General features: G+C 45.1%; 2 protein-coding genes across 4 annotated transcripts in view; one reads left to right on the forward strand and one right to left on the reverse strand.

The window, feature by feature from the left end:
- Positions 1–15,591, forward strand: part of tfb1m (transcription factor B1, mitochondrial) — a 30,419-nt gene extending 14,828 nt beyond the window's left edge. For all 3 annotated transcript variants that reach the window (XM_019887245.1, XM_019887247.1, XM_019887248.1), the window contains exons 7-8: positions 13,628–13,755; positions 14,726–15,591. In XM_019887245.1, the coding sequence (XP_019742804.1) occupies positions 13,628–13,755; positions 14,726–14,984 (387 nt within the window). In that variant the 3' untranslated portion in view covers positions 14,985–15,591. The remainder of the gene's footprint in view (positions 1–13,627; positions 13,756–14,725) is intronic.
- LOC109526150 (claudin-20) lies at positions 1,280–3,339 on the reverse strand. The gene is made up of 2 exons (XM_019887249.1): positions 3,040–3,339; positions 1,280–2,498 (listed from the first exon to the last, which is right to left on the reverse strand). Exon 2 carries the CDS (start codon positions 2,356–2,358, stop codon positions 1,633–1,635), a length of 726 nt encoding a protein of 241 aa, XP_019742808.1. The 5' UTR covers positions 2,359–2,498; positions 3,040–3,339; the 3' UTR covers positions 1,280–1,632.
- Positions 15,592–15,598: the final 7 nt, after the last annotated feature.

Here is a 15,598-nt window from a genome sequence, read left to right on the forward strand (position 1 = left end):
CGAACGTGGTGTATGTGTGTGTTAGGTCATGCTTTCAACATGTATCAGAGTTTTCCCGTCTGCCATCGCATCCATGTGACGTGTGACGGATGCAGGACAGAGAATGTGCGTTTGTGTGTGGTGGGGACGGCGGCGATGGTGATAGCCGTCAAGCGGCTCCTATTTAAGACTCTTGAGACCTTCTGCAGGTGAAGCCTCCCTTGCTGACACGTTTGGAAAACAGGTCGCGTATGGAGAATGATTCAAATATTTTTTTTGGCTGCCAGCCACATAGAGAGCCATTCATCCATGACTTGAGAGGCTTCACGTTTGCCTCTATACCACTCTAGCCTCTGAATGCATCCAGGCAAAAAAAAAAAAAAAAAAAAAGCTCTAAACAATTTAACATGGATGCTGCCTCTTCTCGCTGGCTAATAAAGGGGATTAGACTAAGTCGTGTACACAGAGGCTCTGATTGAAGCTTATGGAACAATGGGACAAAGCTTAAAAAAAAAAAATGCTGTCCTACCACAAACAAATCACTTGGCTGACAAGCACCAGCCCTCAGACAATAATTTGGTTTCCATGGTAGCATGGAGGAGGACGGCAGGGGCGAAAACATGCAAAAAAAAAAAAACAGCATGAGCGTGTGTGTTAATGTTTCTGTAAGGACAGACACTAATATATGGAGGAGTGGGGGAGTTCTTGTCTCATGGGGCGCTGGTATCCGTGTGTGTGTGTGTGTGTGTGTGTGTGTGTGTGTGTGTGTGTGTGTGTGTGTGTTTGTCAGTAATGGTTACTTTGGCCAGAATTGGCAGCTTAGCGACGGAGTGTTTTCAGGATGGCACTATGATAACAGCTGGCCCACTCCCACATGGTCCCCTCAAGGATTCAATCTCAGCTGCCGTTCGTTTCTCTCCATCTCTACCACATTTCCACCTGCCGAGAGGAGGAGAGCAGGCATCTGTTTGTCTGCATTTGCTCAAATCCTGCCCAGCAGCCCACGTCTCCTCCTCCTTCCCCGCTTTGAACACTTTCCACACGCTAACAGCTTTTTCAGGCACAGGCATATTGTGTGGCTATGTCTCGGACTTCTACCGATCATCCCGCTGTATTGAAACACAAGACAGGCTCCACACGACATGCTTAGCGGCAAGACATCAAAGTCACTGGAACAGCAAACAAGAATATGGCCATATATGAAAGGACATCCACCTACTGCATTTGTTGTCAATCGAGAGAGCTCCAAAAGATTGTGAATAGCAGCTAAGTGATTGCTTATTTTTTTCTTTTGATTCAAACCTTTGGCAGGGGGCGGGGGGAGAAAAACTTCCTATTTGCTTAATCCACTCCCCCGGGAACCCTCCCAGTGATTTACCGATGCAGGATGTCTTGCATTTGGTTTGCGGCTCCCTTGGATTGTGCAGCACCTCATCGGTGCTCGTGACGCCTTCAGTCTGTTTGTTCCAAGGTGCTGCTCAGAGATTACCCCCGCTGCTTGTGCTTGCGAAACAGAAGAAAGACAGGAGCAAGACACAAGAGCAGCTCACATTTCCCCACCTGTGTGGAGCACAGCCGACTCTTAAAGCATAAGCTGCGATGGTCCACTCCTCTGCCTCTCCTGTAAGCTGGTGCATACGCAACACTGATTTCCTAGACGTAGTCCTGCAGGCTGTAGCCCGTCTTATTATCCAGCGGGGAGAGAGAGCAATACTGATGCTGGAGCTCCTGTTGTTGGAGCAGCTGTTGCTGCTGTTGCTGCAATAGCAATTTGTCAGGCGGGGGTAGCAGGACCAGGTCCTGGGGGCCGTGCCTCTTCCCCGAGCAGGACATGCAGAAGATGGAGCCTCCCATTAGGAGGAACCCGGCTGAAACGAAGGCCACGTACACAGCACCCCCGGGCTCAAACTTATTGCTCTCGGGCACAGTGGAGTCCAGGAAGTTGGTGATGACCTCGTTGGTAAACCAGGAAGCAGGCACCAGACACAGAAAGCCGGCGGTAACAAAGCAGCCCCCGCTGGCGATGGCCGCATGCCGCTTGGAGCGCCGTCCCCCTCCCCACCGCGTACACTTGAGTCCCAGGGACGCCAGGCACAGGCCCATGGCCGCCAGCACGCAGCACAACACCATGGTGGTGCGCGCAGTCTGCAAGTACGCAGGAAGCGAAAGCACCGAGTACTTCAGTGTGCAGCTGAACATTCCAGTGCTGTACCACGTGCAGTCCATCCACAGTCCCTGCATCTGGGAGATGGCCGTGATGATGTTGGAGCCCACGTCGGCGCTCACCTTCCAGTTGGGCAGCAGAGTGGCCACCATTGCACCCATGATGCCCAACAGCGCCAGCACAAATCCAAAAATCTGCATGCCTGTGGACGCCATGCTCCCTTGTCAAGCCGAAGCCGACGTCTTGGCTAGGTAGCATTCGCCGAAATCCCCCGTGTCTCTCCGCTGTCTTGGACGCCGAGCGGCTGCCAGTCAAACCCGTGCCTCTTCAGCTCCTCGGCTGCAGCTCCACTGGTCTGGAGGAGGGAGACACAAATGAGAAAAGGGACAGAGTGGCTGCCTCGCACTGCCTCCCCTCTCCCCTCAGTCAGCTCAACACTGATGCACATTACTGGCTGGAAACAAAGGAGAAGCAATAAGAGCTGACTGTGCCTGACACTAGGTAAGCAAAAATAAAGGGACGTATTGTGCATGTGTGCGTTTTCCATGTCCTCTCCTGTGACTTCCACAGTGCTGATAGCGGAGAGGGAAAAATGACTTTGTGCTATTTGCATTGCTCAATGGTTATGTAGACGGAAAGCTGCAGTGCCTTTACCTTACCTTCCTGAGATTTTAGTGCTTTTCTGGACAAGTCAGCAAAAAACAAAACAAACAAACAAACATGACATAAGCTTAAGTCATGTAACTGTAAATAAACAAGTGACAGCAAACTTTCTCAGTCCACTCATTCCAGAAGAAATATTTGTTAAATTAAATTAGATCAATTATCTTGTCTCTAATGGGGAAGTGGTCGCCTTCTCTCGTTTTTTTACGTCCCAGTCAAACGATCGGTCTTACCCTGGCTGCTGCTGCTGCAGAGCTGCCACTGACGCGTCACGTTGTTCACGATGATTCCGGTAAACACACATACACGCGTTGCACGCTGAACGACGGCCGGTTGTTGAGGAGGGGACGATGTGGACAATTCAGCCCGGATCGCAGCTCCGTTCGAGACGTCCATCTCCTTAGCAACAGCGGAAGAGAGCACACCCGAGCCCGAAGGACCACACAGGCTGGACCGGAGCCTGCTGGGGAGGAAGAGCCGTGGTGCTCTGGCGCTCTGTATTCTCGATAGCTCACCCACACCCCACCCGCCTCCTCCCCTCTCCTCGCCTTTCTCTCCTCCCCGGTGTGCGCGCGTCTGTCAGTGTGTGAGTGTGTGTGTGTGTGTGTGTGTGTGTGTGTGTGTGTGTGTGTGTGTGTGTTCGCATGTGCGCGCGCCCAACTGTGTGCGCAGCCTGTCAATAAATGTCAATCAAACGCACACGTTCACAAGTTGAACATTTTCCCAAATGTATCCAGCCCGCATGTTATTCATTTATTTCAAAAGCTGCTACCGTATATTACAAATAATCAAACATACATGTCTATTTTTTTCCTTGTTTGTGATCCAGAACTTAACACAACATGATCTCTATTCTATACCCACAGTATCTTGAAGCATGAATGTTGTGAACTGACAACAAAAAAAAACAAAAACTTCTCAATATTGGTGGCCACTGTACCTAAATACTACATAACTTTAAGGTCGTATTTTTCAGCCATCTGCACTTAATTTGGGTATTTACTTTTGTACTTTTTATTCTTGAGCAGTCATGTCAACCGAGGTTGACATCTTGATTGGGTTTTCAGAGACTTACCAGGTAGAAAAATAAAACAGGTACAGCAGCACCATGAAGTACCAGGAACCAGGGAGCACTGATGACAAAGGCATAACACATTTGATAAGAAAAACATTCCCCATTCATGGCCTTATCGACGAGAATCGTTTGATGTTGTCGGCTCCGAGAATGATTTGGGGTGAATACTTTGTCAAGCTAAAAATCTAATAATCTGTCTAATCGGATAAAACACTGTACTATGTACCTTTTATGACTCTGTACTTTTTTTTTACTGATGGAGTTGAATCCGTATTTATACTTTTACCAGTCTTCTTTAAGCATCTATCTGTACTTCTACTCACACGTCTGCGAGCACTTTTGCAACCTCTGTTCATTCAACAGATTTCCCCTTTATGTTTACATGAGCAGGATTTTCTAGCTGATGTTAGGCCACAGAGTTTGCCATCGCGTAAACTGTAATGCCAAATATATGGCTCATTTCAATGAAAAACCTAAAAAAATATATATATACTGTCTTCCAATTTGTAAAATTTATAACATGTTCATTTCATCCTGCTGTAAATCACCACCCACATCATTAAGGACACTTGTACAAGCTAATGAGATCAAATACAAGAGCGATACCAAATGATCTGCCCTTGCAAAGATGATAATGCTCAGTCGCGACTCTGCCAGTGAGGAATTGTGTGGTTGGAGTTACCGGTAGCTGCAGTTCTAAACTGCAGTCTACTCAGAACAATACATCGTTTGATTCTTTTTTTTTTTTTTTTTGTAAGAGAGCCAAAATATTTGAGGAAGAGAAAAAAAAACTCAAAATTGCTTCTGTTGTTTCATTAACGTGTTTGGATTTTAAATGATTTTTTTTCTAGAATGTGCCACTACACTGTGGCTTGCAGATGCCTTGCTATTTGCTGCGCTAGCGACTGGTCAGCTGTTTTCTTAATGGGATTTGTTTAGTTTCATTGCACAGCAATGAAACTTCAACACATACAAACAAAGCTCCCCTCGAGAATCATTCTCATCAGGGATCAGTCGGTGAGGGACTTGACCTCCCAACTGCTCGCCGGTACGTGTCTGCTTATCGCTTCTCTTCAGTGGAGGGCATACAAGAGGGGAGGGTGTGACAAACAAGGACATTCTGGATTCCTGAATGACAAAGAGGACAAATTGAGGGAGCACACAAACATGACTAGTGGACTGATACCGTTTGGCATGCAGATGTTTTGTCATGGCCATATCTGCAAAAGCAATGCTTCAACTCTCATCTAATGATGCGGGCATTGACCATTGCAATTTGCAACCATTCCTTTCAAATTGGTTGATTTGCGTTTGGTGCTGTTTATTTATTGATCTGTTTTTTGTTTTTTTTTTCCCCTATTGACCAATCCTTTCGTTAGTTCCCCAGAAGAGACTCAAAATTCGATTCAAATATGCAGTTGTGCAAATTGCATCGCTTCGGATGTGACATTCGTTCTGCGCTGTCACGGCTCTTTAAAAAAAATGTCTTTCCACTTTTCTGTAGACGGTCATGTGTGTGTGTGTGTGTGTGTGTGTGTGTGTGTGTGTGTGTGTGTGTGTGTGTGTGTGTGTGTGAGACCTGTCTTCTTGTAACTGATGAGATCCTAAGTGCTGATACTGGTGTTGCTCCTTGGGGAACATGATAAATAAATAAGTAGGTTAAAGAAGGAAGGCCCAGGAAGGTGCAAGGAGAAAAAGAGCAAAATGCAGTTAACATACAGTGGGCTAGTGCAGATGTGTACCTCTGCGATGTGTGAAGATTTCCCAGGCTATTAAAAGCATGGGTTGCCCCCCCCACACACACCCTCTTTTCTTTATCACCTCACGGCAGAGCTCTTCCAGTCTTTCTGCAACAAAGCGCGACCAGTCACGCTATTGCATGACCCGCATGAGGGTCTTTTATCGTTCAATTAGCATTTTCCTCCTTTTACGTGGCCCCTTGTGTAATTGGTTTCAACGCTGGTCCCGCCAAGGCGGTTCGTTCACAGCGAAGGCGCAAAGGTGTGACGTGATAGCTGTTATGTCACTGTCAAGCGCAGCCTTGTAGCATGCCGAGGTGCGAAGCCGTCTCAAATGTGAATGTGACATCTTGTCAGTTAAGGTTACAAAGCTTAACTGGTTTAAACAAGCCATGGAAGGTATCGGGCAACCTTGGGCACTCTGTGATCTTGTGTGAGGAAGCGGCTCGCAGAGGAGCCGATCAGGTCTGTTGTCCTCTTGCATGCCTTGGGCCGTTCCATGGGAAGTCTGCTGGGCTGCCTGGACAGGAAGCCAAAGCCCTTCCTCTCGAAAGCCCGCGAGCAACATCAGACTTGTATATGAGATGACTTTGACTGCTTCTTGCGAGCCTGCCTTTTTGTGCCTATGTGGGGGTTGCCTTCTCAAGGTGCCTTCATGATTAATGTAAATCTTCTATTTTTTTTTTTTTTGGTCGCAACATCCCTGTGAGCTCGTCTCCCACATATCCTCTCCTGGCTTTCCCAATATAGCTTTCCAGCGTTTCCGGCCCCCTCGGTTTTTCTCAGTGCCAGTCATTATGCAAGCGTAAGTGTTGGTGGTTGAGGTAGCAAGGTGGCTGATGCCCGCTGGGCCTTCTGCCCTCACATTTCTGTTTGACGGACGGAACAAATTACAGTTGAAACACCTCTGGTGGAAATGTTGTCATGATATTGGCGGAAATTGGAAAGAGGGGACGAGAGGAGAATAGCATAGACAGAATAGCAAAGCGGTAAAAGAGGTTAGCCCTGAGCTTCGGGAAGGTCAAACGCATAAAATATGGAAGTGTACAAGTGTGTCTATGTGGATGTGGCATCTTCTCCTTCAGGGGTGCAATCGTCTTACATTTGGCCTTCAGTCGCTCTACTATGGCAAGCCATGCTGTCCGGTCAACTTTTTACTGTAGCCCTTTGCAGCAAATCTTCCGATACACAATATCGCATGAGGAACATGTGATGGAGCGGCAAATATTTTAAAGCACTTCTAAGGTGTTAATGCTCTTTTTGTGCACTTTTTAAGAACCGTTATTCTGTCCACCAAAAACCTCATTGATTTCGACCACGAGCTTACTTTGACACAAAGAGCAGATCATTTCAGCTGAAGTGTGAACGCTGTGTGCTCACACTTGAGTTGAAGTGAAACAAACTGCACCGGACTTTACTTGTAAACTGACCAAGACCACCTCTTGAAGTGATCTTGGTCAGCGTGTTTGGTGTACACTTGGACTGGAATGGCAGCGTTTACACTTGACCAAACGAATAACGCCATCAGACTAGTGATCATGTGTTGAACCAAAGCCGCTGAAGTGTGAACAGAGCTCGAGAATGATTCCGCATTTTTCTTTGCAGCCCTACAAGACACACTTTTCCACCTCTCTCTTCTGGCTTTCATTATTGTGTCTACTGTACAATTCTATAAAGTATCGTACAACCAATTTTCATGTAGATGTGACCCCAAAGAACATTTGTTTAGCTACACTGAACGACTGAAGAGTGAATGTTTGTTTTTCGTGCCTGTGACCAATTGAGCTCAATGGTAAAAGTCATGGCTACGCGTCATTTCCTTGCACTTTGGTATCGATTCCTATCGAAAAAACTCATTTAGAAGAATCGCTTGTTTTTGTCCGCACAAGCCCACACGCAACGTTCGCACTCGCACCGTTCCTTATATTGTTTGCCTTTGGGAGAATGGGAGCGGAAGGGTGTTCAACGCATCTGACGTTTCAGGCCAGGTGTCATGGCGGCGTGTGATTTACGGTGGCGTTTCATTGCACGCTGAGGTTATCGGTGGAGGATTAATGGCAGGATGCGGTTCATATTAGGTGGGGCTACCTCGTCAAGTTGTGTAGCAAGGCCATCCATAAATCATAATAGCAAAGTGACACGGACAAGCTGATGGCTGAAATGCCGCCGCCCATATAGTCCTGATATTGACTTTTCCCCGTGCTCTTCTCTTAAATCATGGCGTGTGGAATATAAATGGCCTAATTATTTCTGCACAGAGTGGAATTATACGCATGCGTTTTCTATCGCTTCCCCGGAACAGATGGTGGTCTGATCTTTGCATCACCGCAGCACCCGTTTTTCAATTTAGATATTCAGTATACGGTCAAGCCAAATCCCTCCTGTGTGTTTGACAGGTGGAAAAAGGGCTTCTGATAAAGCTCTCCGCTCTTCCGACCGAACGTTGCGGCCGCACTCCTGGTCGCTATTATCGACATTCGCCGCTCATCGTTTTGACATGACGATTGCACTCTGAGCTAAAGTTGGTCTAGAAATGAGATGTTAACAAACAAAGGCAAGATTCTGCACACAGCAAAACCAATTTGGAGCATTCACCACCACACATGCATCGCTTGCCCGGTTGTCGGGCAATCAGGCTCCAAAAGTGTTGTCCATTACTGCACTTCATGCTGCGGTGAGGCTACCCAGGCCTATCTATAGATGAGATAAGAGATAGCGCTGCGCTTTACCAGCACAGCTAAATGCAGCCACAATTGTTTGCTTAAAAATTCTAAACATCTTGTTTAGAATCCATCATGATTCCTTGGACCGCTTTGCTTTTCCTCGCTTGATACCTAGCGGCACTCCAGCACTGTAAAGGATGGCTGAGAATGAGTGAGTCACCAAATCTGAGAATTCAAGCTTCAGGGGAGCACTTAGTTGAAGTCATTTTAATTTCACCTCTATGTGCTTGTTCGCATGGCTCATGGTGGGAGTCAACTTAGCTCTCTGTGCAAGTTCCTGCCAATCCAGAACCACTCAGTTATTGATGTTTCCTTCTCTAATGGATCTTTGATAAGCACCCAGAACCGAAAAGCCCTTAAAGGGAATGAAATGTATTATGATGATGATGATGATAACGACTAATGCCACTGATGTTGGTGGTGTGTTTGTGGCAGACCGACGAGTGCTAAGCTCCTCTGTGCGCTGCCTTGCCAGGCCATTGGTTCATAGACACACGCACACACACACACACACACACACACACACACACACACACACTGCGGATTGTGTGCTAGCGCCACTAACCCACGCCACCCCCACTAAGCTATAACCTTCATGTCAAACACTGTTTACAAAGGAAGAACAGCAAATGCCCACATGCGGGATTATGAAATTGTCTTCTGATGTTTCGTGTGATTCCATTCTGGTGTTCAGAAGATGAAGTACGATGATCCTTTGGAGCCAAACAAGCGATCAGGGACAGAGAGAGGGAGAGCGGCGAGTGTGCGCTTGTTGGTAAAAGCAAGAGAGCTCCTCAAGCAACTCTGCTGAGTCTGTCACGACTTCTCTCAACAGCGCGTCACGTCAGCTTAGGTCTGACACGGGATGGATCGAGAGGCAAACACCTCCACTAGTTGTCAAGCTCTAACACCGGTGAGGACCACCTGCGTGGGGGGCGGGGGTTCCACCACGACACCCTATTGACAATATTCTGTCACACAGTTACTCCTCAAGTCCACACTCGGCAGTCGTACAATTCTGAGTTAGATTAAAATTGTTGCCTGAAGTTCATTCACGAAAGCAAGCCATCTTTATTTTCACAGCACGTTTCAAACACAAAGCAGCTCAATTGTGCTTCACGCGGGCAAAGTCACAACACCTAAAAGCATTTACAAACACAACAGTGAACGATATTTAGATGCAAAGCAGAGAAAACAAAATTAGCTGACCAGTATTAATAAAAGAACGTACAATGCCAGCATTTCAACACATGAACAGAACACTTTAGAAACATTTTAAAAGGAAGGTAAAGAAATGAAAAATTCCTAAAAGGAAAAGAAAGAGCTACTTATTGAATATGAATATATAAATCATTTAGACTCGGGGCTGACTTCACTTCTATTGGCGGCTTATTCCATTTGTGTGCAGCATAACAGCTAAATGCAGCTTCACCGTGTTTACTTGGAACTCTGGGCTCCACTAATTGACCCAAGTCTGCAGATCTCAGAGCCCTACTGGGTTTATATTCAATCAGTATTTATTTAATGTATTCAGGACCCAACCATGATATATAGACCAGTAGCAGAATTTTAAAATCTATTCCACAGCTAATTGGGAGCCAGTGTAAAGCCTTTAAGACTGGAGTAATATGTTCTTATCTCTTTGTTCTAGTCAGAAACCGAGCTGCGGCGTTTTCAATGAGCTGTGGCTGTTTGATGCTCTTTTGTGGGACTCTAGTCAAAAGACCTTTAGCGTAATCAAGTCTACTGGAGATAAAAAAGCATGGATACGTTTCTGATGGTCTGCTTAAAGCATGTAACCCTTTAGTCTGGATGTTTTTCAGATGGAATAAGGCTGTTTTAGGGAGTGTTTTTGCCATCTTCATAACTGTGATAGCCATCATTGGCTGAAGCGTTTGACCCAAAGGTAACATACACGCAGTGAACAGAAGGGGTCCAAGGACCGAGCCTTGAGGGACACCTCACGTCATAAGAATTCGATCGGATTCAAAATGTCCAATGGAAACAAAGTAATTCCTTTCCTCCAAGTCGGACCTGAACCATTTTTAAGATAAGATAAGAAAGATAGGACTGTTCCATTTAATCTCACCCAAGTTTCAAAAAGGTTCAACAGTATGTTATGATCAAATGCTGCACTGAGATTCAGTAAGACTCGCACCGTCACCTTCCCTGTGTCAGAGAACAGCTTCATGCTTTGGCGCCTGGGGCCTCAGGGCAAGTGGAGGGCACAATGAATCGTTCCAAATAGCAGTCAGTGTTAACCAAAAACCGTCAGGATTATGCTAAGAAGCAAAAAAAAAAATATATATATAACAAAGTTTGGAAAAGGCTACGACAATGTTAAGTTAGTTGGAGTTACTTAAAGTGTGGAGTTGGCGTGTTGACTCCCGTTTGACATGAGTTTGAATTTGTTTGGTTCATTCTGTTTTTCCTTTCACTCTCAAAGTAAAGTAATAATAAATTCAGTTGTACAGGTTGTAGGCCTCGTTCACGGTGAAATGAAATGAACTCTTTTTTTTTTTAAATCTGACATTTGAAAGGGATCTGCAGAGTTTTCTATCCACTGTATAGCGCCCGTTTTGAGGCAAATAGTTGTTTTGAGCAATGTCATGTGTTTTTACTATCTTTGTGTTTAGAACTACGTTTTTCCCCAAATTGGGTTTTCTTAGCATGGACTCGCACTAACAGGCTACTATTTATTTCCCAACCACTCTGCCCGCGACACATTCGTGTGCTGTCCAATTTCACTTACTTGGTCCAATAAGTATGATTTAGTACCTTCATTTGTGTCTTTCTTCACTTCCTGTGAGTAATATAAGCTTTGTCTTCAACTAAATAAGATCTGAATTCGCACAGAGTAATTACATTTGACAGTAATTTGAGATGAGATGACCATTATTTCAATGCGTACATCTTTATTACATTTCTGTTCAGTGGTGCGCTGTGAGATTTTTCAAATGTAAATCGAGCTGAATATAACCACCTTTGGCTAGTGTGAGTGCTTTGATGCATACTCAAGTTTGGTATACGAGACTCCACCTCCGTACTTGATTACAGCCTGAAAGTGTTTTGCATTCAAATACATTCACAGTCATTATGGAGGACTGCCATAGCAACGAAACTCTGTCGCAAACCTACAACTCCGTATACTGAGCTGTGATGAGTCATGATGCACCGGTACAAGTATTTCCGACAATAAATTGAAGTGGAAAATGGCATACAGTGCCGTGAAAAAGTATTTGCCTCCTTTGTGGTTTCTCTGTTCTTTCCATATTTATCACACATTTATTCCGTTCATCAAGCCAATTTTAATATCATACAGAGACAGCACGAGGAAATAGAAAATGCAGTTTGCAAATGCCAATTAAATTTATTTACACCCCCTCCCCCCCACACACACACACACACACACACGCACAAAACCACCTACCTGTCCCTATGCGAAAAAGTAATTGTCCCCTGAACCTAATAGGTTGTGCCACCCTTGGCAGCAATAACTGAAATAGAGCATTTGTGATAATTGGTGAGGGTTTTCTAGAACGAACATTTAATGTCGATGTAATCAATGGACGTCTATAGTGTATGTTGGACTCTCAGTGACGTCTACTCACTGTACCAAGAAGTAAAGCCGCCGCCGGCCATCTTGCGTTGCCTTTTGCGAAGTGCACCTCAGTTTTGCGGCGTTTTCACATCATTTCTGTCTCGGCGGCGAAAATGCCACAGTGTACAGTACGGTTGTACCAGTAAGTCTGTGAGGACCGCACCATGCACATTTATTTCATTGGTAAGAATGCAATTATACATTTTATCTTAAAAAGGTGTATCGCTAAGTGCCACTCAAAAAATTGTCTGCATCATGTTGTCAGAACCCTCAACAATTAATTGAAAGCAAAGCCCATCGCGACAAAATTTGCTGCGAAATGTAAACCGAACCTCTTTAAGTCACAAGACTGAGAGAATACACTCAGAAATGTTGATGCAGACAGTTACATTAGTTCCTTAAAATGCTCTCATTACTCCATACATGGATCCTGGTGGAAAAAAAACCCACACATTGATAGTAGTGCTTTCAATTAAAAACAGAAGTTCTCAGTAACAGTGGCAACATAAGATGGTTGTCCTCTGATTTCAGCTGTGAGAGGACAATCGGGAGTCCATCATATATACCGTATTTTCTGCACTTCGGATTATAAGGCCCACCTTCAATGAATGGCCTATTTCAAAACTGTTTTCATATATAGGGCGCACTGCATTATAAGGCGGACAGAATTGAAGCTACAATAAGCTGCGGTTACGTGATGCATCCACTAGATGGAGCTACGTTAAAGGGAATACAATACAATGCAGTTACAAAACAGGAAATGAAAGATAAAAGTTATGAAGACAATTGATTCAAGAAAAAGGCACACAAACTGTGTCCTTTCTTTAGTCAATAGTTAACTATGCTTTTGGTATTGCCTTCGTTTCATAATGGCTGCGCACAACTCGCAAAGTAGTTGTCTGTTTGCGTGTGTGTTGGCGAATGCGCATGTCGATTAGTGTCGGGCAGAACCCTTTTAGGTTCCAACTGCTCCCTATTAATAATCACCACAGGGAAACAACTCAATGGGGAATGTAAGGAGAGTTACAGTCTCTTTATATTTGGCACATTGGATTAGGGTGCACTGTCGGGTCTTGGGAAAATTTAATGCTTTTAGGTGCGCCTTATAGTGCGGAAAATACAGTACATCCATGGTGGAATCACGTCAAAATCAGCACAGGTTGCCATGAGGCGCAAGTTCCACCAACATATACTTTCACCCAGTCACAGATGCCCGAAGAAGCCACGTCCACTCGAAAGAAGCACTGCCTTCTGTAAATGTTCTAGTCCATTTTGGAATCATCCTGAAAAATCATCTGGAAGCAGAATATTCCGAAATGTTTGTCAGTAGTCTTATTTTATTTAGTTTCATAAACCACAGAACTAAAGAAGAGGTGAGTCAGCCTGAGAGTGGGGGAATAAAATGGGGTGATTTTGCCACAGAGAAGACAGCTCAGTGTTTGGTTTTGGAGTGTTACTATGACAACTCAGCAGCCAGGCACGCTGCGTCATGTTTCTTCCCCATTTAGCAATTATCACTTTTGTCCGGCAACCTTTCTTTCACTTTTTTTGTTTTTCACTCCCCTCCTGCCTGCTGCCTGCCACTTTGCTCCTCATTCCCACAAGCGTGCCTTTTTGCAATATCTTTTCAAGGTCAACATTATATCGTCTGCTGTATGTGTGTGCGGGTGTGTGTGCGCCTAGGTGGACGTTGGAGTTGTTCACTTCACCCCTCTGGTTCAGCCGCACATCCAGCAGCCCTTCAAACTGGTGGAGAAAATTGTCAGGAATATATTCCAGTTCCGCAGAAAGCATTGCCACAGAGGAATCGGGTGAGCGCCGACGTCATCGTGTTGTGTGGTTGTGATGTTTGGCACCTCATTGGTGAGAGATTCTCCCGCCGAACTTGACCAACATGGTGAGCTTCAAAAGCAGAAGTCACACAGGGAAGTGCCCACCCTGTCCGTGCCTGTGAGGAGCCAGCACGCGAGCCCAGATAGCAACACAGCGGTGGCTGTGTGAATGAGAGCAGCAATTATTAGTCGCCGAGGTGGCACAGGAACGACAAGGAAGCAGATTTTAACCATGAAAGTTTAGGCAATATGACTTTTACCCTGCACTGTAATTAAAGCTGTTTCAGGAAAAAAAAATCCACTTTTTGCTGAACCTAACCCATAATTCATAAATATGACTAAATGCATGACAATACTTCATGGCGTATTTTCAGCACTATAAGGCGCACCTTCAATGAATGGCCTATTTTAAAACAGTTTTCATATATGGGGGGGCACAGCATTATAAGGCGCATAGAATAGAAACTGCAATAGCGGATGCACTATGCATCCTCTAGAGGGAGCTACACTAAAGGCAATCCAATACAATACAATGCAGCTTTATTTGTATAGAGTCTTCACAACCGCTGCAGCTGGAACAAAGCGCTTTATAGAACATTTAAAATGCTACGTCCAAGAAATCTGAATATTGATCCATATATAAGGCACATCAGATTTTTACGGCGCACTGTCAGCTTTTGAGAAAATTAAATGGTTTCAGATGCGCCTTATAGTGCGGAAAATACGGTCTTATCTGTTATGGAAACCTGATGTGTGAGAGGAAAAACACAAGGGCATTTTCTGAATCATCACAAGAGAAATCAAGAAAACATTTTATTTGCATCGTTGGTTAAAATATTCAGTCAACATTTGTTGACCAGTGAGTACTCTACTTCCTTCTATTTGAACATGAAACATGTATGATCGTTGAAATATCCAAGCATCTCGTCTGGATTCTCCCTCCTGCCAGAATGTTGTTCCCCGAGGCGCGTCGCGACGCATTCACAGAGGAGCTGATGTGCAAGGCGGATGTGGAGCCCACCATGCGCCCCATCGAACTCACCATCCCCCACATTAAGGCGCTGGCGGACGTCTATGCTGAGATGTGCGCCCGGGAGCCGCTTCTGCTGGGCTATGACTTCCGAGAAGAGCTCCGGCTGAAACACCTTGACAAGCAGAGAGCAACACTGAAGGCCGTGCCGAGGGGAACGGCGCCAAGCCCCGAGTGACCAAACAGAACAGGACAAAGAGCAGAAAGCCCAGCAGGGCTCAGTTAGTGCAGCTCTTGTAGCCTTGACATTTCCACCTGGCAGTGGCGTGCATTTTTGACACTGTTTTGCGCGCATCCAAGAGTACCGACTGGTTGTTTTTTTGGAAGCTAACGAGCAGATTGCCCAAAATGCAAAATGGTCACATTATCTCACAAAAGTGAGTACGTACACCCCTCACATTTGTTCAAGTATTTTATGTTTTCCGGGCACAACACTGAAGAAATTGATGCTGCAATATAAAGAAGGGAATGTTGAACTGGAATAAAATCATGTAAATTTCATGTCCATTCAAAATAACACGACACAAATGTCTAAACCACTGGCAACAAAAGTGACTACACCCCAAAGTGAAAATGTCCAAATTGGACATGAAGTGTCAAAATTTAGTGTGACCACCATGGATTTTTTGAATTGGCTCCAAGAGGCTGTTTATTGAAGGAACCGATAAAGAGGAGCTTGGTCCAATGGTGGCCGTGTTTCACGGCTTGCTCATGTTCACCCTGATGAGGTATAAATTACATGGCGGCAGCAGATCCATTTGTTTGTTTGGTTTCCAGTGTGATGTTGTCACT

The sequence above is a fragment of the Hippocampus comes genome, unplaced genomic scaffold, assembly GCF_001891065.2.
Source record: "Hippocampus comes isolate QL1 unplaced genomic scaffold, H_comes_QL1_v1.1 scaffold176, whole genome shotgun sequence".
NCBI classification, from domain to species: domain Eukaryota; kingdom Metazoa; phylum Chordata; class Actinopteri; order Syngnathiformes; family Syngnathidae; genus Hippocampus; species Hippocampus comes.